This window comes from Carcharodon carcharias, chromosome 17 (genome assembly GCF_017639515.1).
Source record: "Carcharodon carcharias isolate sCarCar2 chromosome 17, sCarCar2.pri, whole genome shotgun sequence".
Taxonomy (NCBI): Eukaryota; Metazoa; Chordata; class Chondrichthyes; order Lamniformes; family Lamnidae; genus Carcharodon; species Carcharodon carcharias.
The window spans coordinates 7,198,571-7,222,370 of NC_054483.1; the positions used below are offsets into that span (position 1 = coordinate 7,198,571).

Sequence of the window (23,800 nt, forward strand, 5' to 3'; positions counted from 1 at the left end):
TTTCTTTGTCCTTCCCTGGAATGCTGGCCGGTTGAGAAAACAGGAGCTGGTGGGGGAAACCCTGTCTTACCACCCGGACACAGTGCCTAGCCAATCGAAGTTGATTCTGCAGGGGTTTTGCCAGAATGCAAGTGGAGCTGACTTGAAGAATGAGCTCGCACAGCGATGTGATCACAACTAGATTATCTGTTTCCGTGATGTTGGCTGAGGAATAAATATTGGTCAGGCTGCCAATGAGAACTGCCCTGGTCCTCTTTTACTTCCATTACGTCCACCCAAGAGTTTTAACCTTTCATCCGAAAGATGGCACCTCCAACAGTGCAGCACTCCTGCAGTACCGCAATGGAGTGTCAGTTTCAACTTTTGTGCTCAGCAGGACTTGAATCAGCCTCCTCCTGTCCCAGTGACCCACTGAGCCTCGGGTGATATAAGTCCTTTTTTGTAGGAAAAAAGTTTGATAATACTTGCTGACAACTGACAAGTAACATTCATATCACACAAGTGCCAGGCAATGACCATCTCCAAGAAGAGAAAATCTAACTATCGCCCCTTGACGTTCAATGACGTTACCATTGCTGAATCCCCCATTATCAACATCCTTGGGGGGGGGTTACCATTGACAAGAAACTGAACTGGACTAGCCATATAAATACTGTGGCTACAAGAGCAGATCAGAAGCTAGGAATCCTACAGCAAATAACTCACCTCCTGACTCCCCAAAGCCTGACCACCATCTACAAGGAACAAATCAGGAGTGTGATGGAATATTCTCCACTTGCCTGGATCAGTGCAGCTTCAATAACACTGAAGAAGCTTGACACCATCCAGGACAAAGCATACCGCTTGATTGGCACCCATTCCACATTCACTCCCTCCAGCACCAACGAACAGTGGCAGCAGTGTGTACAAGATGCACTGCAGAAACTCACCAAGGTTCCTTTGACAGCACCTTCCAAACCCACGACCGCTATTATCTAAAAGGACAAGGGCAGCAGATACAGGGGAACGCCAAACCCTGGAAGTTCCCCTCCAAGCCACTCACCATCTTGACATGGAAATATATCGCCATTCATTCACTGTCGCTGGGTCAAAATCCTGGAACTCCCTTCCTAATAGCACCGTGGTGTACCTACACCACATAGACTGCAGCAGTTCAAGAAGGCAGCCCACCACCTCCTTCTCAAGGGCAATTAGTAATGGGCATAGCCAGTGAAGCTCACATCCCATGAAAGAATAAAATAAATCCTCAGGACAACCAAAAGTACTTCACAGCCAATGAAGTATTGTTATATTACAAGCAAAAAGTCTACAGGGAGGAAGTGAAGGCTGAGCGCACTCAAGACTTCAATAGCTTTGTGGCCCTAGAAAGAATGAGTTTTAATTTGACAAATGCGAGGAAGTAGGGAGAAGAAAAACGCATAAAGCAGCATATTTTGAGGTTGGGAGAAATAACAGGAGCAATTGCCATAGCCTCCAGGGCTATGGGCCAAGCACTGGAAAATGGATAGAGTAGTCAGATCTTTGTTGACCGGTGCAGACACGATGGGCCGAATGGCCTCCTTCTGTGCTGTAGCTGTCTGAGTCTATGAATTACACAAAATAATATTGATAAAAGAGAGATTGTGCTGTTTGTGTCATATGATCTTTGTTATTATGCATATCAGCTGTCATGGTATAATACACTATCTGTCCTCCTTGAAAACATGGTTTGCGGGTCCACACCATTTGCCATCATTAAATTCTTGCATTGAATGAAAACTCACTCTTTGTTTCAAAAGTTAATAAATTTATTGAAAAAGCATCACTATTACAAAATTAATATTTAATTATATTGATAATAAAAATCTGACAGTTTATTTATTTACACGTCTGTAGAAAAAGTGAGCAACAGACCCTGAAATCAAGGTTTGTCTTGGCCCCAGTAGGATAAACTCAGTTCAGTGTCTGGCATCAAGCAGCTTTCAGCTAGGAGCCTACGAGCCTACGAGAACAAAAACGAAAAAACTTGGCATCAAATAATGCACACAATAATTTGGGAACAAAAGATGATCATGCATCTTCAGCTGTGTGAACATATATCTAAACAAGAGCAGGAAATCAAGGGCTTTGTAAAAATAATTTCCTGTCAATATTTTTCATGTTTCCTGTCACCTTCTCCTGAAGGCAGTGAGTTATAAAGGACATACGGCTCTAGAAGCAGCAGGAGCCCTCCAGGATCTCATATGAGTCATGCTTCATGTGAGATCAGTGAGCCAAATGGTCTCCTTCTCCACCATGATGATTCCGAGTGCTGGTATGACATTTCCTCATAGAGGGCATGTTAGCCAAGCTTGATTCCAGCTTAAACAGAAATACCTGGAAAAACTCAGCAGGTCTGGCAGCATCTGCGGAGAGGAGCACAGTTAATGTTTCGAGTCCGCATGACTCTTCAACAGAACTAAGGAAAACATAGAAAAGGGGTGGAAGATAAGCTGGTTTAAGGCAGGGGGGGGAGGTGGTGAGACAAGAGCTGGATAGAGGGCCAGTGATAGGTGGAGATAACCAAAAGATGTCACAGACAAAAGGACAAAGAGGTGTTGAAGGTGGTGATATTATCTAAAGGAATGTGCTAATTAAGGGTAGAAAGCAGGACGAGCAGGGTACAGATAGCCCTAGTGGGGGTGGGGTGGGGTGAAAGAATCGAAAAAGGCTAAAAGGTCGAGATAAAACAATGGGTGGAAATACATTTAAAAATAATGGAAATAGGTGGGAAAAGAAAAATCTATATAAATTATTGGAAAAAACAAAAAGGAGGGGGAAAATTGGAACTACCTTTATCTCTACCTTTTAGCCTATTTTGATTCCTTCACCTCACCCCATGCAGACTCGAAACGTTAACTGTGCTCCTCTCCACAGATACTGCCAGACCTGCTGAGTTTTTCCAGGTATTTTTGTTTTTGTTTTAGATTTTCACATCCGCAGTTTTTTTGCTTTTATCTTGATTCCAGCTTAACCTGACATCCATACACACACCTTCCAGCAGATAGGGAACAGAGCCAGGAATTCTTTGCCAAGGGAGGTTGAATTCAACTGCAGTGCCCCAGTGATCAGGTAACTCAACACACAACAATTTTAACAAAGAAAATATTTTCTCTGTTAAGATGCTGACAGATCAGCTGTTCATTTCCAGAGCTTTCTGTATTTATTGGACAACAAAAACCTCACAGCTCTCGACACGTCAATGTCATAGCATACACTTTGATTACCCATGGAAAGGTGAACTTACTTCTCAGCAAACTGAAGTTTTATTTCAACAATAAAAGTCAAACTAATGCAAAACTGCCATTTACATTAGATGGACCTCTTGTGATTTAAATTGTTCTCTGACTATTGCAGGTTTCAGCATAAGCCCCATTGTGGCAATACCTGGTAGTGCATTAGTGTGATTATTAACACTTGTTATCTTTCTATACTGTAGTAAATGGGTTATTGTCCATACAATGTAATCGATGAGAAGGGGAGGCGAGGTGCAACTTTCTAGAAGCATAAATATTAAAAAATTCTCAGTTGCCAAGTGAAAAAAATCCAGATCTGCAGTAAAACCTTCATTCTCTGTCCTGACTATTTATTCTATCTCATGCTACCCATAAATTCAGTTATTTGCCCAATAGATCTTATCTACTGAATAAAAATTATTTTTGGAAACAAAATCTTCACTAACAAGGGAAGGATGAGGAGGAAAGACCATCAAGCGCAACTGGCACAGGCCATTTTCTCCCACTTTAACACATGGCCAGTTTTGTCCTGAAACTCTTTGCTGGGTATGGATTCATAGATGCTGATCATCCTCCAACACCTCCCCAAATAGGAATGCTCCAACACAAGCCTTGGCACTGAGGGATGGTTAACGATGGAAGGCATCGCAGTCAAGCTCAACCTTGTCTTTCCCAAGTATCTATTTACACAAATCCCAATGGGTCATTTTAAAGCTATCATGAGTGGAGCTTTCCACAATATCTGCCTACCTGGCTTAGGACTGTGTAGTCAATTGTGATGTCTCAACTGTTAACTCAACACAGACCATGGACTGTGGCATCACCTGGGCCACTTAGGAAGTACTGAGTCTATCTGCATAGAGATCTACAGCACAGAAAAAGGCCCTTCGGCCCATTAAGTCTGCGCCAGTCAAAACAGGTACCTAACTATTCTAATCCCATTTTCCTGCCCCTTACCTTAAATCTATGCCCCCTAGTTATTGATCCCTCCACCAAAGGGAAAAATTCCTTCCTGTCTACTCTATCTATGCCCCCCATAATTTTATACACCTCAATCATGTCCCTCCTCAATCTCCTCTGCTCCAGGGAAAATAACCCCAGTCTATCCAATCTCTCCTCATAACTAAAACTCTCCAGCCCAGGCAACATCCTGGTAAATCTCCTATGTACTCTTTCTAGTGCAATCACATCCTTCCTATAATGCGGATTCCAGAACTGCACGCAATACTCTATCTGTGGCCTAACCAGTGTTTTATACATTCCAGCATAACCTCCCTGCTCTTATCTTCTATGCCTCAGCTAATAAAGGCAAGTACCCCATGTGCCTTCTTAAAGATATCCATCTAAAGATATGCAGCTACAGATATGGCTTCTAAAGATATGTATCTTCCTCTAACCTTGTTTTTTTTAAAAAAAAACAATTTATGTGTGGCAAATCTGTTAATTCGGCTTTCATATTACACTGCTCAACTATTATCCTCCTTCCACTTCATAACCACTTTGATCAAAACTGTCATCCCAAATAAAATACCCTCCCAGAGAAAAGTTGCTACAGTCTAGATTGTACCTCATGGAGCTGCTTAGTCATTGGTTTTGATGAAAACTTTGGGCCGTGAGAAGATTTTGATGGCTTCTTCAATCTCTGCCAACTTCCTCTCGAGGTCGGTGCGTCGATTCCGCATGCCAATGGTATCCACTAGTACAGGAAACATCAGCAATTGCTTGGTCAACTGCTTTTGGGCTGGGGTGTGGGGGAAGATCAAACCACGTGAGCATGAAAAGACCAGTTAAAATGCATTGCAAAGGCCAGACCTCTGCGCAATCTCAATTGTTAGATGACAGCTCTGGACCTTTTTTGACTTTCCCCAGAAAAGCTGCTTGGAAAATGCTGGAAATATGCAGACTGAATAACATTTAACAAGATTTGCTGTCAGAAGTGGAAAAGGGAAGACAGACAATTCCAAACAATTTCACTCACTTCAGTAAGGCCGACAATCTGTATGCACTGTTTCACTCTTAAAATCATTACTTCACAGCAGGTGAATCCTCAGCAAGTCTGCCGGGTGACCCAGGCTCACAAAGCCATTTCAGCTAAATAGATGATCTTTCTGCACATGAAGCTAGTGCAGGAGAAACTGTTGCCTACCTTTTATAGCTTTGCCAATAATGAAACAGTACAATATGAAAAAGATAGTAAATATGTCCATTCATTCACTGGGTTTCACACAGGAATACCCCAAAAAATGTTCAAACAGTAGGATTCCAGCAATGATACTCCCCCAACTTTCATGGTGCCTGGATGCTCACAGGCAGCACAGAGGATGTGAAGTACCTATGCTGCAGATACGTGCCCACATTAAGTCCCAACAACAGCTGGGCAGCTCCAAGCTGGCAGCATTTGATGGATCCTGCACCATTTGCATCAAATGGTCAGTCAGATGGCAGAACGGCAAGTGTCTCATAATCGCTATACACTCCACGACTCCCACTGCTGGAGGCTAACAAAGCCTCTGGTTTTGAGTGTTGAGACTGGAAATGTGAATGAATGCCAATCAAAATTGATATCCCAATTCAGCCTTCTGTGTCAGGAATCTAACCCTCCAGAATTTCTAGGCTATCACAAATCAAATTTGGAGTCAAATGGACTAAGTTCTACAGCTACCAAATTGCAGAATAAGCAGCAATTATGTAAAAGCCTTAACCTATATCTCCAAAGCAGTGAATGTTTATTCAATTCCTTGAAAAGATACAGATTAATTTAACAAGCTCTGGAGTTGATACACTATCCTCGAAAGCAGGCAGAGAACATCACACATACTTTGTTGAAGGGAATTGAGTGTTTCCAGACGTTCATTCTCTGGCATCCTAGTGTGGCCTGGAGGCATGCTAGGATCAGGGATATTCTTCCGTCGTTCCTCTGCCTCTTTTCGCCACTGATTCCTCCGTTCAATCAAACTGGAAACAGTCAAAACATGAATTAGATATCTTCAATGAAAAACTAGGAAAATGGAAAATTTACCGTTAAAAGAGAAAAACACAGGGGGAAAGGTAAAGCAGGCAATTCAATTATTTAACTTTGTGGTGAAGGTTACATCAACCAATCATTCTGTCTTTCAAATTAAGAAACCAAGTCTAAGGATCAAGAACAGACTGTAAAATCAATAAAAGAGAAAACAAGATACATCAGCAGTGAGTGATGAAGCAATGTCAACCTTGAGTTTTAAAAGCTTGCAGACTACAGAAGGAAAGAAAGCCTGGGGGAATTGAGGTTCTGGGAATGAATGAGACAGAGAAAGCAGCTCTGCATTAAATGTTGATTTTAACCATAGTGAGTATACAGGGAGGAGGAAGCATATTTAAGACAGTGGATTTCAAATTTATGAGGGACAAGGAAGCATTGGTAAAATGGAAAGATGAGATAGGATGTGATGGAGAGCCAGAGAATGGAAGTTTGAGGTGAGACAGGGATAATCTCTGGAATGAAAACTGGCTTGTACACCAATAGCTATATGCAGTGGATTGATTTAAAGAAATCAGTGCAGAACAGAGAGAGAAAAAAGAAAAGAGATTGGTTAGGTCCCATAATACTGCAATAATCCATGCTTACTACTGCGGCAGCTGTCCTTTATTCTTGCTTATGTATTCCTGTTGTTCTTTTGTTTTCCTATCCAGCACATCTGCGAGCGACTGCAGAGATTTGGAGCGTCGCACTGGCATTCTCCTTGCATTCTGTGCATTGTGCCTGACAAAATCGACATTAACACCTTTGACTTGAATCTTGAATAGAAAACAAGGAGATTGGTAACTGTGATAAGGAAATACAGTTTCCTTTATGAGTCACAGAACAGAGCATTTACAGGCAATGTGTGATCGGGGGGGAGGGGGGGGGTGCGGGGAGGAGGAGGAGGTTGCGGAGAGAAACAGAACTGAAATAAGGAAAACTGAACTGACACATCATCAGATGCACAAAGAAAAACTGGCATTTATGCAATACTTTTCACGGCCTCATGATGTCCCAAAGTGCTTTATAATCAATGAAGTATTTTTGAGGCGTAGTCACTATTTTAATGTGGGTACAGAAGATTAATTTTATCCAAGCCTATACTCACTTCTGTGCTGGCATCCTCTGCTGCTCCAGCACAATGCTCTGGTTTTGGTGGACTTGGTGACGAGGATCGTTTTGGGCAAACTCCAGCCCCACACCTTGAGTGTGCTTTAAGGTACTGCTGACTCTCTGAATGCTTGACGGGGGAACTCTCCTGAAGACAAACAGCAAATGGTTTAAAAGGGGAAATGGAAAAGGCACAAAGCAGGGTCTGTCTCCTGTATTTACTTTAGAAAATCTAGCCATGTGTTTTCAAACTGCAATTTCTGCCATTCTCTTTTATCCTGCTCAGGGAAATTAATAGGTGGGATCATGCAGACCAAGGTGACAGTCCTGCTATGTAGGGAACTCACTTGATCTCACTTGAAACTGCAATCAGTGACCACGGAATCTAAAAAGGGAAAACAGAAGTGACACCTGCTGTTCGTTAGACCCTTTTTTCCTGCTGCAGGAAACATTAAAATCCACATTAACCTCCTCAATAAACTGGCCAATACCTCATGGAGTTCACAGGTCAAGACCCTAAGGATCTCTGTTCCTGCCATCACATACCCCACTACAGAAAACTGTACTCCAGTATGGTACCAATCTAGCCACACCTAAGTTACTGATGTGCAACTCAACTCAATAATATGTATCATCACTGGTGCTCTTTGACCAACTCACTTCCGCTGTCTCCCAAACCTTAGCAATGTTGCCCACTCACCTCCACATCAGGAGGGCAATTGCGATAGGCAAGCTAATGGAGAAGAATTACCTGGAAAAACTCAGCAGGTCTGGCAGCATCGGCGGAGAAGAAAAGAGTTGACGTTTCGAGTCCTCATGACCCTTCGACAGAACTTGAGAACTTTTCTTTTCTTCTCTTCTTTTCTTCTCCGCCGATGCGGCCAGACCTGCTGAGTTTTTCCAGGTAATTCTGTTTTTGTTTTGGATTTCCAGCATCTGCAGTTTTTTTGTTTTTATATTAGCTAATGGAGAAGGTCTACTCCAACCCAAGCCTGCCTAACACAATGACCTCTTCAAGCCAACATCAGAATGGCTTCCCTTATGCAATCCCATATGTTTAAACCCACCATGCTGAGGAGTAACAGCTGAGGACTCTGCAGGAGGATTGGCAGGAGAAAATATTCACCAGAACTGCTCCATCATTGTGGACCCCACTGCTCATCCACCCAGCTTTGATCTCCCTCAGCGACAGTGGGCCCTTTTAAACCATTTCCGGACTGGCCAAGGCCTCTGTGCAGCCACCCAAAATCAGGGGGGTTGCCAAGACCATCCAGGATGCAGCTGTGGTGCAGTCCAAACAATGACTCACATTGTTGAGGAGTGTCCGATAACTAAACTTGAAGGCAGGCTTAAAGAACTCCATCTAGTCACTGACAAGGCTATTACTTGGCTCTATGACTGTGCACACACTAAAGAAAAATAAATTTGTTCCTGCATTTCAGGCAGTTGGAGGATTCTCCTGCAGTGGCAGGGAAGGGATGAGAAGCTTTTGAGCAGCCCACAAAGTTATAGCACAGAGATAAACCAGTACATAAAAATGTCTTTTCACAAGTTTTAAAACATAATATTGTAAAATAAAAGTGAGAAACATCAGTATGTTTACAAAGATTTCATGCAAATACTAAAACTATTTTCTAAACACGAATGAACATTTCTCATCACTTTCATAGCAAGTAACCTTCCAAAGAATTATGCTGCCAAGCCTAGAGTGATTTATTTGCCATTAACAACCACACTAAAATGGATGTGAAGGACCAAGACTTTACCATGTATATTTTTATAAATATATATATAAATATCCTTATTGCTATTTTGTAAATTTTAAAACTGAACAAGATCCTTAAAATGGCTGAACCTGTTTGTCTGTGACCCCAGAACAAAAGAAGCTGCATTGCAATTTCAGGAAAACTCACACCTCGTTATCTCTGAGGGGCCACTAACGATCACAGGAGGACTGCACAGCCCAACTTCAAAATGAGCTATACAAAGGCCACTGGCATTTAATAATCCAGGCTGGCCAGAAGGAAACTATTGGTCTGCTAAGACAAAAGGCCCCACAATCTTTCTCTCAAATCATAATGGCTGAGACATTTAGACAATTAGCAATCCTTGAAACCCAGCCGCATTCCAAACGATGGATACACATCCTTTGTTGGAGACCAGGTGGAGAGGTGCGGGGTCATGTGACATAGGCCTCCAGCTTGTTGAACAAGTTAATATTGACTTACTGAGCTGAGTAGCTCAGTCTGCTCTCTATCACCTGACTAGCAGCTCTACCCAGGTGGAACAGCTGGCCCCATTTTTACTACTTCTACTAGAAATTCTGTACCATCACTTACAAGACTGATTCGTCTCTATGTCTATCTCATCTTGTGAAGTCAGCACCACCACAAAAGTGAATTATACAGCAATGGTTTTTAGCTCGCCTACCTCAGTGAAGGAAAACTTCATTGGACTTTGATTCTGAACTCTGGAACCTAGGTGAGCCAATATAGAAGGTGCTGATAGTTTTTTTCCCTTTTTGTCGGCACAGACATGATGGGCTGAACAGCCTCTTTCTGTGCCATAACTTTTCTATGGAACTTTCTGTAGTCTTTGTACTGTAAATCCCTCTTTTCTCTATCCCTCTCTTTACTAAGTGTGGAGGTGACATTTTGACTCTCCTTTCCACGTTTTGAATGTGTACCAAAAAGCTAACCCTTTGAGTTCCTCTTATCTCGAGTTTGCTGCAGAGCGATTAATAGAACATTGGAACACACCAAAACCACTGGGAAAAGCACCACTGTTTATAAAGAGGGAAATGAATCAAAAACACCTGTTTATGGACGGGTGGTGAAAGGAGATATTAGTGCTGTTTCGATTAAACTACCCCACCCCCGGCCCCCCCCCCACTCCAGTCTGTAACTCAGATAATAAAAATTTAAGCAAAATCCTACACCTACTGGAAATCTGAAAAAAACAGAAAAAATTGCAAGTACTTAGCAGGTCAGGCAGCATCTGTAGAGAAATAAGTCAGTCAACTTTCCGAGTCCTAAGATCACAAAAATGGGTCTGAAAACCTGAAGTCGACTGAATGGCCTCTGTTTCTCCACAGATACAGTCTCATCTGCACAGCATTTATAGTTTCTCCTGATTTTGCTTTCCAATTAAAATTGTGTTGCCCTTCAGGTTGTATTTCTAACCTCCATTCTGATTTTGTTTTGCCAATTTTCTCTCCTAAACATACCAAATGCTGTGTTTTTTTTTAAACCTGCACTACCTCATTCAAGCAGCCATTCCTGCTCAGTGAACCAAAACTGAGTGTTGACTGTCTTTTTGGCCTTAGGAACATCATATCCAAGTTGAGGGATACCTCAATAACATACACCAAACATCTACCATGTTCTGCTTTGTGCAACTTGGTTCTGAACTACATCATGCTTTTGCCCACAAGTCATTGGGGAACCCATTCTAATAATTTTGTGTCAGTGCAGTTTTGTCCTCGTGACTACCCCAAGTCTCTACCTGTAACTGTGCCATCACTTTCGAAGGAATGGATTCATATTTCTGGGACTTCCACAGCGCTTTCACAGGTTTGGGGCCACTCAGCTCTCGCTCTTGGTCCTTCTCCCTGCATTTCTTCTGTATCTCACGCATTCGTCTCACATTCTCCTTCTCGTGATCCCTAGTCTCTTTCTCTATGGAGAAACAAGATTCCTGTGAAATGGAGACCAAGAGTACAGATTCTCCAGAATGCCATCAAGAGGTCTACTGATTTTCACAACACCAAATTAACAAATCAGGCACTGAATTCTCTCCATCAGTGTGATTTCTGCAAATATTTTCATGTTAAGTGCTGGTGACCTTGCAGATAGAATCAAAGAATGGTTACAGCACAGGAGTTCTTTGTGTCCTTGCCTGCTGTCTGCAAGAGCAACTCACCTAGACCCGCTCCCTGTCTTTTCCCCGTAGCCCTGAATTTTTTTTTCTCTTCAGATAATTATCCCATACCCTTTTGAAAGCCATGATTGAACTTGCCTCCACTACATTCTCAGGCAGTGCATTCCAGCTTCAAACCATTCGCTATGCAAAAATGATTTTCCTCATGTCGCCTTTAGTTCCTTTGCCAATCACTTTAAATCGTTGTCCTCTCATTCTTGACTCTACCACCAGTGGAAAGTTTCTCCCTATCTACACTGTCCAGACTCCTTATGATTTTGAACACCTCTATCAAATCTCATCTCAATCCTCTCTTCTCTAGCCCCAGCTTCTCCAATCTACCCTCATGCCTGGAACCATTCTCGTAAATCTTTCCTCTGCCCTCTCTAATTCCTTCACATCCTTCCTAAAGTGTGGTACCCAGAGTTGGACACACTACTCCAATTGAGGCCAAACCAGTGTTTTATAAAGATTCATCATAACTTCCTTGCTTTTGTATTCTACACCTCTATTTATAAAACCCAGGAACCCTTATGCCTAATTAACCACTTTCTTAACCACAGTCAACCACTGTCTTGCCACCTTCATTGATTTGTGCATATTTACCTCCTGCAGCTTCTTTAGAATTGCATCCTTTATTTTGTGTTGCCTTTCCTCATTCTTCCTACCAAAATGCATCACTGCACACTTCCCCATAGCTGCACTCCTCCAATTCTGACCTCTTGTGCATCCCCGATTTTAATCGCTCTACCATTGGCAGCCATGCCTCCAGTTGCCTAGGCCCTAAACTCTGGAATTCCTTTCCTAAGCCTCTCTTTCCCTCCCCTCAGCAGTCTTCATGATCATTGAGATCAATAAGAGATTGATATCTATTCAAAACAATATCAGAGTCAGATGCATACTCGCCACCAAAAATATCTTGAATTGATCGCTCCAAAACCGACACTGTGATTCTCCATAAGCGGTTTAAGATGCCGATCAATTGACAAACCAGCCAGCTTAGACTGCAAGCAATAGAACAATGGCTGCTTAAATTCCCTATAGCCAAGGAGAGCTTAAAATCAAAACAAAGCATACCAATAAAATATCTCCTCTTAATCCCAAAATGTTATATTTTGATTAGCTTTCTCATTTATGGAGCTCCCCCACAGTATTAATTGGGCAATTAAGCATCAGAGACCGTAGATTCCAATCCTAATGGATGGCGAAAGTAATTCCTCCCCACCCCGACAGAACTAAGCTGCACAAAAATCCATTTACTTTTTGGTGACAGTGATCGGTGCAATGACACTCCTTCCAGCTGCAGCAGCACACCAACAGAGCCCCTTTGCCCTCTCTCCAGGATCTCTCTGGCATTCGAATGCACACGAGGAGCTGGCTGCGATGGGCGGGCACTGTAGCACGAAGGATACAAGGTGGGATCCGGCGCTAACGGTCCTGAGAGGAAGTCTAGCTTTACACTGTTCCCTTCCAATCGACCCCGAGCTACAGACAAAAACAGAAGGCAAAAAATTAAATGTGTCTCTCAGTAAAGACGACCAGTAAATTGATCATTCAGCTGTGGGGATCCTCATACTGAGCTGATCGTGCCAACTTCCAGTAGCAGTCACTGGACAATGACCAAGATAGTCAAGCCAAATAAATTTCCCCCTCGCATGGCTTTTACTTTGTTTCCTTCCAGATAAACTAAGAAATTCAACCTGAATGTAAAAGGAAAATGGAAACATGTCATCTGAAAACAGATACAAATTAAAGCCTCACCTGACATTGGACGCCGGTAGAAATCTGGGAATAGTGTTGGGTCTGGTGGAATGGGACCAGATATCTTGGAGGGGCCCTCAGACATGTTTGTTTCCTGATAATGCTGGAAGAAAGCAATGTCAAAACAGCGTGATTGAAAAAGTTAAAGAGGAACAAAGAAACAGAAGGAGGCCATTCAGCCCCTTAAGCTTGTTCCACCATTTAATTAGATTGTGTGTCTGATCTGTACCTCAACTTATTTGCCTGTGTTTGTCCCATACTCCTTGATATCCTTACCTCACAAAAAACTTACGATTTCAGTCCTGAAAATTTCAATTGATCTCCAGTGTCAACAACCTTTTGGAGGACAGAATTGCAGATTTACAGTTCCCTTCAAAACCATATATCCAGATTTTCCTCCCAAATTGCCTAGTTCTAATTTTAAGATTATGCCCTCTTGTTCTGAATTCCCCAGCAGAGGCTATAGATTGTCTGCAGCTACATTATTGGATTTACCAGCTTTTTAACTAATTAAATCCAATAAGGGACTCAGGAGAAATTTTGTTACTCAGAGAGTGGTTAGAATGTGAAATTCGCTACCACAAAAAGTGTTTGAGGTTTTTTTAAGAGGAAAATAGATAAGTACATGAGAGAGAATGGAATAGAAGGTTACACTGAGGCTAATGTAATAAAGTGGGAGATGAGTCTGGAGCATAAACACTAACACGGACCTACTGGGTTGAATGGCCTGTTCCTGTGCTGGAAATTCTAGGTAATTCTACGTACCTTAGATCTCTCCTGAGGTACAGGACCCAAACTTGAACACAGTACTTCAGGTGACTTCCAAAGAAGAGTCATATTGGATTCAAAATGTTAATTCTGTTTCTCTCTCCACAGATGTTGCCAGACCTGCTGAATTGTTCCAGCACTTTCTGTTTTTATTATACTTCAGATGAGGTCTGATCGGGGCCCTGTACAACTGAAGCATCAATTCCTCATTATTCCAATTTTAGATGAAGATTCCAATAATCTTTTTGGATTAGCTTTTATTCCTGTCCACTAGCTGTTAGTGATCTGTGACATGAACATCACACTCAAAATTCCTTTGCTTTTCCTCAGCTCCTAATCAATTGCCATTATTTTTGTTTTTTGATTTGTCTCTCTTGAATCCAGAGTGGATGACCTTATACTTCCTCACAATAAACTCCATAGTGTCAAGGTGTTTGCCACTGCAATTAATCGGGCTATGTCTTTGTAACTTCCTGCTCCATCTACACCATCTACTGTGCCTCCTAGCAATGTAACTTTCAAACTTGGACATACATCGCTCTATTCCTTCAAAGTTGCTGATGAAAAGATGAGATCCCAATGCAGTACTGGGGAGGCTTCCTGCAGTCTGTAACAAAATCAATGTACCCCAAAATTAGGAATTAGGAGAAGGTTCCTTTATTCTCCAGTGTCACTTTTTTTTTTACTCTTGCTCGCCCAGCTTATAAATTCTGTTTTAATTCACAGGAAGGTTATTTCACATCAACCTAATGGCAAAGTGAACACATTAAAACAATATTAAGCCAAGGGGATCCTGTTGGTATATATGCATTCCTTATCACTAGGGTCAGTGATACATGCACATAAAGGCATGACACAAACACTAAAATAGCTGAACTGAAACATCCCTGTTCCTTTTGTTACAACTGAGATGGGATGAGTGCACTGTCTGTCTCAAGTTCTACTACTCCACAGGTCACAACATATATTCAAATGATTTTTCCAGCTAGCAATACGGCCAAATATGTGCTTCACCTGTTCATCTCAGAATGACCATTCAATGGCCAGGTTTCTTCAATAAATAACACAATTATTAGTTTATTATAAAACCAGACTTGTCAAGTAGAAAGGCAAAGCTTAATAACACACAGTATGAAATATGAAGGTATCATAATTAGTCTAAATACCCTAACTTTCAGACACTCACACCAAAAAAAAATCAAATGAAATAGAGGAATTCTCCCGAAAGGTTTAAAAGTCAATGGTTCAAGGGAAAAGGATACATGTTGGAGTCCTTTAAATGGTGTCCGGGTTATATGGTTCATCTCTCGGCACTGGTCTGCAAAACAGTTGATGACTCTGGCACTACCTTTCAGGCAGACTTCAAGGAAAACATGCAGTCAGTTGATTTCAGAATATAGAGCGACCTCGAAGCAACTTCCATTCACCTTTTGCTTTGGACTGGGTCTGGAGCTTCAGGAGCTGTTATCTTCTTTACCCAAGCAGTTGAGCCTTCATGTTTTCTCCCCAAAGCAAAACCCTACCAGCTTTTTAAACACAGTTTTCCTAAGCACAGATTTTTCAAAGTCATAAACCACCATGTGACTCTCTTGTAAATATCCACTGAGGTCAAGAGGTTTCCAGATTCTTTGAAACTGCTTAATTACCTTTTCTTGTAAAACACTGCTTTTTCCAGAAATATCAGCAGTCAGCGTTCTTGCATTGACCCTTTAGGGGACAGTGTCTTTTAAAAAACACAAATTCTTCCAGAACGTTCTTAGTTCTTGAAGATTAACCATTATCCATTCTTAAAGAGTTTTTGATATTTTGCACTGTACGCTAGAAAAGGTTATCTATAAAATTAATCTCATGCAATGACAGGACTCAGATTATAATGCACTGGTGGAGCAAAACCTTGTATGGCTTGTCAACGTGCACTCCATTTTCTCTGTAAAACAAACCTATACAGAGAACTATGCATTCATAATTCGAAATACCAAGATTCGAATGGTCTCAATTATTTATACCCACAACACACAAAATGTCAGAGCAGCAAAAGTGAATATATACAGTAAATGCTGATCAGGTCCATCAGCAGATCAATAGGGAAATGATGAATTAATACTCTGGAGGTGGACCCAATCTGAGAACTCTGAATATTTCCTATGAAGGATTATGAGATTCTGAATCTGACTTGATATGACCAGAACTAACATGTAACTAAATATGTTACAAAAGCTATGTAACATTCCAACAGTGACTGTACTTCAAAAATACTTCATTAGCTGTAACGGGACATCTGGAGATTGTGAAAGACATTATATAAATGCAAGTCTTTATATGGGCCAGTTCCTTCTCAATTCTTTTTCAAACATAAAATCTACTTCCACCAAACACTCCACGCAGGCTGTTGAATATTCAGCAAATAGGGAATGTATGCAGCAGGTATGCAAACACTCATTTTGGATGCACATAGATCCAGAAGGTCCCAAATCAATCTGTGCTGAGGCAGGTGACACAGCTAACTGGCCTAGAGTTCCCAATTTTATCTCTCCCTCTCTTCTTGAATAGCGGAGCTACCTTCCAATTCCCAGGGCCGGTTCTAAAATCAAAGCAATTCTGGAAGAACAAAACCAGTGCATCTACAATATCTCTGCAATCGCCTCTTTTAGAACCCTTGGATATGGACCATGAGGTCCATGGGGTTTGCCAGCTTTTAGTCCCATTAATTGCTACAGAATCTTTTCTTTATTATTTTAAATTACATTCGTTATTTTAAATCACTCTCATTAAATCCTTGGTTCTCCACTATTTTTGATATGTTCCTTCTGTCATCCACTAAGAAGACAGATACAAAATATTTATTTAACTTCTCTGTCATTTCATTATTTTCCATTATAATTTTTTCCTGTTTCTGCCTCTATGGGACCAATTTTACTTTCTATAATCTTTTCTATATAACATACCTATAAAAGATCTTACAATCTATCTCTTGCAAGTTTATTCTCATTCTATTTTCACCTTCATTATCAACCTCTTGGTCATCTTTTGCTGATTTTTAAAATCCTCAGGCTTACTACTCTCTTTGGTAACACCGCAAGCTGATTTTTAAAATCTAATATTACCCTTAACTTCACTAGCTCACCACATATGGGAAAGTTTTCCAGTGGAGTTTTATTCCTTGAGGGAATGTACATTAAGAGGATTGAATTTTTTTCAGATATTTGCTATTGCTTATCCACCAACATATCTTTTAATGTAATTTTCCAATCTACCTTAGCCAACATACCTGCATAATGGGCTTTATATAAATTTTAACTGCAGTCAACAGAATATTAACTGCATCGCTCTCAAACTCAACATGAATTCTATCATATAATCACTCCTCCCCACAGGATCCTTATATATGACAGTGGTTCTCAAAATCTGGTTGCCAGACCACTGGTGGGCCATGAGGGTCCTCCAGTTTGATCAGTGGGCTGGTCCAAAGTACAAGTTACTGACACTATGGCCAAGGCTGCACGAGAGAACAGGCCGGAACCCTCATCCCCATCACTTGCATGATGTCATGCAACCAAACCGGCTCCCATACACATAGAGTCTCACTGTCAATATCAGGGTAATACTGACTATCACTGTCAATATCAGGGTAATACTGACTATCACTGTCGATGGCAGGGTAATACTGACTATCACTGTCGATGGCAGGGTAATACTGACTATCACTGTCAATATCAGGGTAATACTGACTATCACTGTCAATATCAGGGTAATACTGACTATCACTGTCGATGGCAGGGTAATACTGACTATCACTGTCGATAGCAGGGTAATACTGACTATCAATGTCGATGGCAGGGTAATACTGACTATCACTGTCGATGGCAGGGTAATACTGAATCTCACTGTCGATGGCAGGGTAATACTGAATCTCACTGTCGATGGCAGGGTAATACTGAATCTCACTGTCGATGGCAGGGTAATACTGAATCTCACTGTCGATGGCAGGGTAATACTGACTATCACTTTCAATAACAGGGTAATAATACACACTATCACTGTCATTATCAGGGTAATACACACTATCACTGTCATTATCAGGGTAATACACATGATCACTGTCATTATCAGGGTAACACTGAGTCACTGGCAATATCAGGATAATACACACTATCACTGTCATTATCAGGGTAACACTGAGTCACTGGCAATATCAGGATAATACACACTATCACTGGCAATATCAGGGTAATAATACACACTATCACTGTCAATACAAGGGTAACACTGAGTCTCACTGTTACTATCAGGGTAATACACATTATCACTGTCACTATCAGGGTAATACACATTATCACTGTCATTATCAGAGTAATACACATTATCACTGTCATTATCAGGGTAATATACACTATCACTGGCAATATCAGGGTAATAATACACACTATCACTGTCATTATTAGGGTAACACTGAGTCACTGGCAATATCAGGATAATACTATCACACACTAATCGCCATAAGCGCGAGCAACAACAATGTAGTTTTACAAGCAAAGATTAATGCTGCTATTAGAAGATAACAGCTGCGAGATTGGATTTTCCACACTCGAGGCCCAGCTGAAGCTCTCCGGCTTGCAACCGGACCCCAAATCATTAGCGTCTCTGGCAAAAGCAGCACCATTTCTCCCCCGTTAATTCTGACCAGTTTTGTTTATAGCGGCGGCAAACCAGCAGCGGGAAGGGTAGGAGCAGTATATAGGTGACCCAGGGTAGGAGCAGTATATAGCTGACCCGGGGTAGGAGCAGTATATAGGTGACCCGGGGTAGGAGCAGTATATAGGTGACCCGGGGTAGGAGCAGTATATAGGTGACCCAGGGTAGGAGCAGTATATAGCTGACCCAGGGTAGGAGCAGTATATAGGTGACCCAGGGTAGGAGCAGTATATAGCTGACCCAGGATAGGAGCAGTATATAGGTGACCCAGGGTAGGAGCAGTATATAGGTGACCCGGGGTAGGAGCAGTATATAGGTGACCCAGGGTAGGAGCAGTATATAGCTGACCCGGGGTAGGAGCAGTACATAGGTGACCCGGGGTAGGAGCAGTATAGAGGTGACCCAGGGTAGGAGCAGTATATAGGTGACCCGGGGTAGGAGCAGTATATAGGTGACCCAGAATAGGAGCAGTATATAGGTGACCCGGGGTAGGAGCAGTATATAGCTGACCCAGGGTAGGAGCAGTATATAGCTGACCCAGGATAGGAGCAGTATATAGGTGACCCAGGATAGGAGCAGTATATAGCTGACCCGGGGTAGGAGCAGTATATAGGTGACCCGGGGTAGGAGCAGTATATAGCTGACCCAGGATAGGAGCAGTATATAGCTGACCCATGATAGGAGCAGTATATAGCTGACCCGGGGTAGGAGCAGTATATAGCTGACCCAGGGTAGGAGCAGTATATAGCTGACCCAGGATAGGAGCAGTATATAGGTGACCCAGGATAGAAGCAGTATATAGGTGACCCGGGGTAGGAGCAGTATATAGCTGACCCGGGGTAGGAGCAGTATATAGCTGACCCAGGGTAGGAGCAGTATATAGCTGACCCAGGATAGGAGCAGTATATAGGTGACCCACGATAGGAGCAGTATATAGGTGACCCGGGGTAGGAGCAGTATATAGCTGACCCGGGGTAGGAGCAGTATATAGCTGACCCAGGATAGGAGCAGTATATAGGTGACCCGGGGTAGGAGCAGTATATAGCTGACCCGGGGTAGGAGCAGTATATAGGTGACCCGGGGTAGGAGCAGTATATAGGTGACCCGGGGTAGGAGCAGTATATAGCTGACCCAGGATAGGAGCAGTATATAGGTGACCCGGGGTAGGAGCAGTATATAGGTGACCCGGGGTAGGAGCAGTATATAGCTGACCCAGGATAGGAGCAGTATATAGGTGACCCGGGGTAGGAGCAGTATATAGGTGACCCGGGGTAGGAGCAGTATATAGGTGACCCGGGGTAGGAGCAGTATATAGGTGACCCGGGGTAGGAGCAGTATATAGCTGACCCAGGATAGGAGCAGTATATAGCTGACCCAGGATAGGAGCAGTATATAGGTGACCCAGGATAGGAGCAGTATATAGCTGACCCAGGATAGGAGCAGTATATAGGTGACCCGGGGTAGGAGCAGTATATAGGTGACCCAGGATAGGAGCAGTATATAGGTGACCCAGGATAGGAGCAGTATATAGGTGACCCAGGGTAGGAGCAGTATATAGGTGACCCGGGGTAGGAGCAGTCTATAGCTGACCCAGGATAGGAGCAGTATATAGGTGACCCGGGGTAGGAGCAGTATATAGGTGACCCGGGGTAGGAGCAGTATATAGCTGACCCAGGATAGGAGCAGTATATAGGTGACCCAGGGTAGGAGCAGTATATAGGTGACCCGGGGTAGGAGCAGTATATAGCTGACCCAGGATAGGAGCAGTATATAGGTGACCCGGGGTAGGAGCAGTATATAGGTGACCCAGGATAGGAGCAGTATATAGCTGACCCAGGATAGGAGCAGTATATAGCTGACCCAGGGTAGGAGCAGTATATAGGTGACCCGGGGTAGGAGCAGTATATAGCTGACCCAGGATAGGAGCAGTATATAGGTGACCCGGGGTAGGAGCAGTATATAGGTGACCCGGGGTAGGAGCAGTATATAGCTGACCCAGGGTAGGAGCAGTATATAGGTGACCCGGGGTAGGAGCAGTATATAGCTGACCCAGGGTAGGAGCAGTATATAGGTGACCCGGGGTAGGAGCAGTATATAGCTGACCCAGGATAGGAGCAGTATATAGGTGACCCGGGGTAGGAGCAGTATATAGGTGACCCAGGATAGGAGCAGTATATAGCTGACCCAGGATAGGAGCAGTATATAGCTGACCCAGGATAGGAGCAGTATATAGCTGACCCAGGGTAGGAGCAGTATATAGGTGACCCGGGGTAGGAGCAGTATATAGCTGACCCAGGGTAGGAGCAGTATATAGCTGACCCGGGGTAGGAGCAGTATATAGGTGACCCAGGATAGGAGCAGTATATAGGTGACCCAGGGTAGGAGCAGTATATAGCTGACCCGGGGTAGGAGCAGTATATAGCTGACCCAGGGTAGGAGCAGTATATAGGTGACCCAGGATAGGAGCAGTATATAGGTGACCCGGGGTAGGAGCAGTATATAGCTGACCCGGGGTAGGAGCAGTATATAGGTGACCCAGGATAGGAGCAGTATATAGGTGACCCAGGATAGGAGCAGTATATAGGTGACCCAGGATAGGAGCAGTATATAGGTGACCCAGGGTAGGAGCAGTATATAGGTGACCCAGGATAGGAGCAGTATATAGGTGACCCAGGATAGGAGCAGTATATAGGTGACCCGGGGTAGGAGCAGTATATAGGTGACCCGGGGTAGGAGCAGTATATAGCTGACCCAGGATAGGAGCAGTATATAGGTGACCCAGGATAGGAGCAGTATATAGGTGACCCGGGGTAGGAGCAGTATATAGGTGACCCGGGGTAGGAGCAGTATATAGGTGACCCAGGATAGGAGCAGTATATAGGTGACCCAGGGTAGGAGCAGTATATAGGTGACCCAGGATAGGAGCAGTATATAGCTGACCCGGGGTAGGAGCAGTATATAGGTGACCCGGGGTAGGAGCAGTATATAGCTGACCCAGGATAGGAGCAGTATATAGGTGACCCAGGATAGGAGCAGTATATAGGTGACCCGGGGTAGGAGCAGTATATAGGTGACCCGGGGTAGGAGCAGTATATAGGTGACCCGGGGTAGGAGCAGTATATAGCTGACCCGGGGTAGGAGCAGTATATAGGTGACCCAGGATAGGAGCAGTATATAGGTGACCCAGGATAGGAGCAGTATATAGGTGACCCGGGGTAGGAGCAGTATATAGGTGACCCAGGATAGGAGCAGTATATAGGTGACCCGGGGTAGGAGCAGTATATAGGTGACCCGGGGTAGGAGCAGTATATAGGTGACCCGGGGTAGGAGCAGTATATAGCTGACCCAGGATAGGAGCAGTATATAGGTGACCCAGGGGAGGGGGCGGTCTTTGGCCCTGTGTAAGGAATGCTTGAACCAAAAAAAAAATAATGGTTTGAAAAGCACTCACTGCTGTAACTCTGTTTCCCTACAGGGTCTGTAAAATAGCCTGTTCCCAAGTTGGATCCTGGTCAGAAGCGGGGCTGGGGCTATGGAGCTGGGATGGCAGGTGAGAGCCTGGACATTGCCCAGTCCCAGAGGCCAGTGCGAATATCACTATGGAGACTGGTTGCAATGAGCAGTCTCCAGCTTGGGAGCCCTGCCTGGCCAAGGAATCAAATCAGGAACCTCCAGTGGAGTCACTAACACTCAGGATCACCGCTGGCCGGGGATGGTCTCCACCACCCACCCCCCCCCAAACCAGGCTCAGCCCTTTCTCACCTCCTTCCCACTCTCCAACGGTCCGCGGGGGGCGGGGCGGCTCTGACCACACGCACGCAGCGTCATTGCGTCACCTCCGTCGTCATAGCAGCCGCGTTTCCCCCTCCCCCGCCACCCTTCTCCTCCGCGCGCGCCTAGTCCCGCCACAAGTAGCCCTGTGCTATATTCTCTACTCCTGAACCTGGCTTTCAACATCAGGGTATTACTTACTGAGCCTTAATGTCAATATCAGGGTAATACTGAGTCTCACTGTCAATATCAGGGTAATACTGAATCTCACTGTCAATATCAGGGTAATACTGAATCTCACTGTCAACATCAGGGTAATACTGAGTCTCACTGTCAATATCAGGGTAATACTGAGTCTCTGTCAATATCAGGGTAATACTGAATCTCACTGTCAATATCAGGGTAATACTGAATCTCACTGTCAATATCAGGGTAATACTGAGTCTCACTGTCAATATCAGGGTAATACTGAATCTCACTGTCAATATCAGGGTAATACTGAGTCTCACTGTCAATATCAGGGTAATACTGAGTCTCACTGTCAATATCAGGGTAATACTGAATCTCACTGTCAACATCAGGGTAATACTGAGTCTCACTGTCAATATCAGGGTAATACTGAGTCTCACTGTCAATATCAGGATAATACTGAATCTCACTGTCAATATCAGGGTAATACTGAATCTCACTGTCAATATCAGGGTAATACTGAATCTCTGTCAATATCAGGGTAATACTGAATCTCACTGTCAATATCAGGGTAATACTGAATCTCACTGTCAACATCAGGGTAATACTGAGTCTCACTGTCAACATCAGGGTAATACTGAGTCTCACTGTCAATATCAGGATAATACTGAATCTCACTGTCAATATCAGGGTAATACTGAATCTCACTGTCAATATCAGGATAATACTGAATCTCACTGTCAATATCAGGATAATACTGAATCTCACTGTCAATATCAGGGTAATACTGAATCTCACTGTCAATATCAGGATAATACTGAATCTCACTGTCAATATCAGGGTAATACTGAATCTCACTGTCAATATCAGGATAATACTGAATCTCACTGTCAATATCAGGATAATACTGAATCTCACTGTCAATATCAGGGTAATACTGAATCTCACTGTCAATATCAGGGTAATACTGAATCTCACTGTCAACATCAGGGTAATACTGAGTCTCACTGTCAATATCAGGGTAATACTGAATCTCACTGTCAATATCAGGGTAATACTGAATCTCACTGTCAATATCAGGGTAATACTGAATCTCACTGTCAATATCAGGGTAATACTGAATCTCACTGTCAACATCAGGGTAATACTGAGTCTCACTGTCAATATCAGGGTAATACTGAGTCTCTGTCAATATCAGGGTAATACTGAGTCTCACTGTCAATATCAGGGTAATACTGAATCTCACTGTCAATATCAGGGTAATACTGAATCTCACTGTCAATATCAGGGTAATACTGAATCTCACTGTCAATATCAGGGTAATACTGAATCTCAC

At 43.1% G+C, this 23,800-nt stretch overlaps 1 protein-coding gene across 3 annotated transcripts; it reads right to left on the bottom strand.

Annotated features, from left to right (window-relative positions):
- Window positions 1-1,763: 1,763 nt before the first annotated feature.
- enkd1 (enkurin domain containing 1) lies at window positions 1,764-22,344 on the bottom strand. 3 transcript variants are annotated; one of them, XM_041209883.1, is made up of 9 exons: window positions 22,267-22,344; window positions 13,045-13,147; window positions 12,544-12,768; window positions 10,870-11,042; window positions 7,364-7,513; window positions 6,862-7,031; window positions 6,073-6,209; window positions 4,822-4,995; window positions 1,764-1,981 (listed from the first exon to the last, which is right to left on the bottom strand). In XM_041209883.1, the coding sequence occupies exons 1-8, from the start codon at window positions 22,330-22,332 to the stop codon at window positions 4,835-4,837; spliced, it is 1,185 nt and encodes a 394-aa protein (XP_041065817.1). In that variant the 5' UTR covers window positions 22,333-22,344; the 3' UTR covers window positions 1,764-1,981; window positions 4,822-4,834. The 3 variants fall into 3 exon arrangements, with proteins under 3 accessions (XP_041065817.1, XP_041065818.1, XP_041065816.1); XM_041209884.1 differs by lacking the exon at window positions 22,267-22,344 and adding an exon at window positions 15,240-15,259; XM_041209882.1 differs by lacking the exon at window positions 22,267-22,344 and adding an exon at window positions 13,810-14,287.
- Window positions 22,345-23,800: the final 1,456 nt, after the last annotated feature.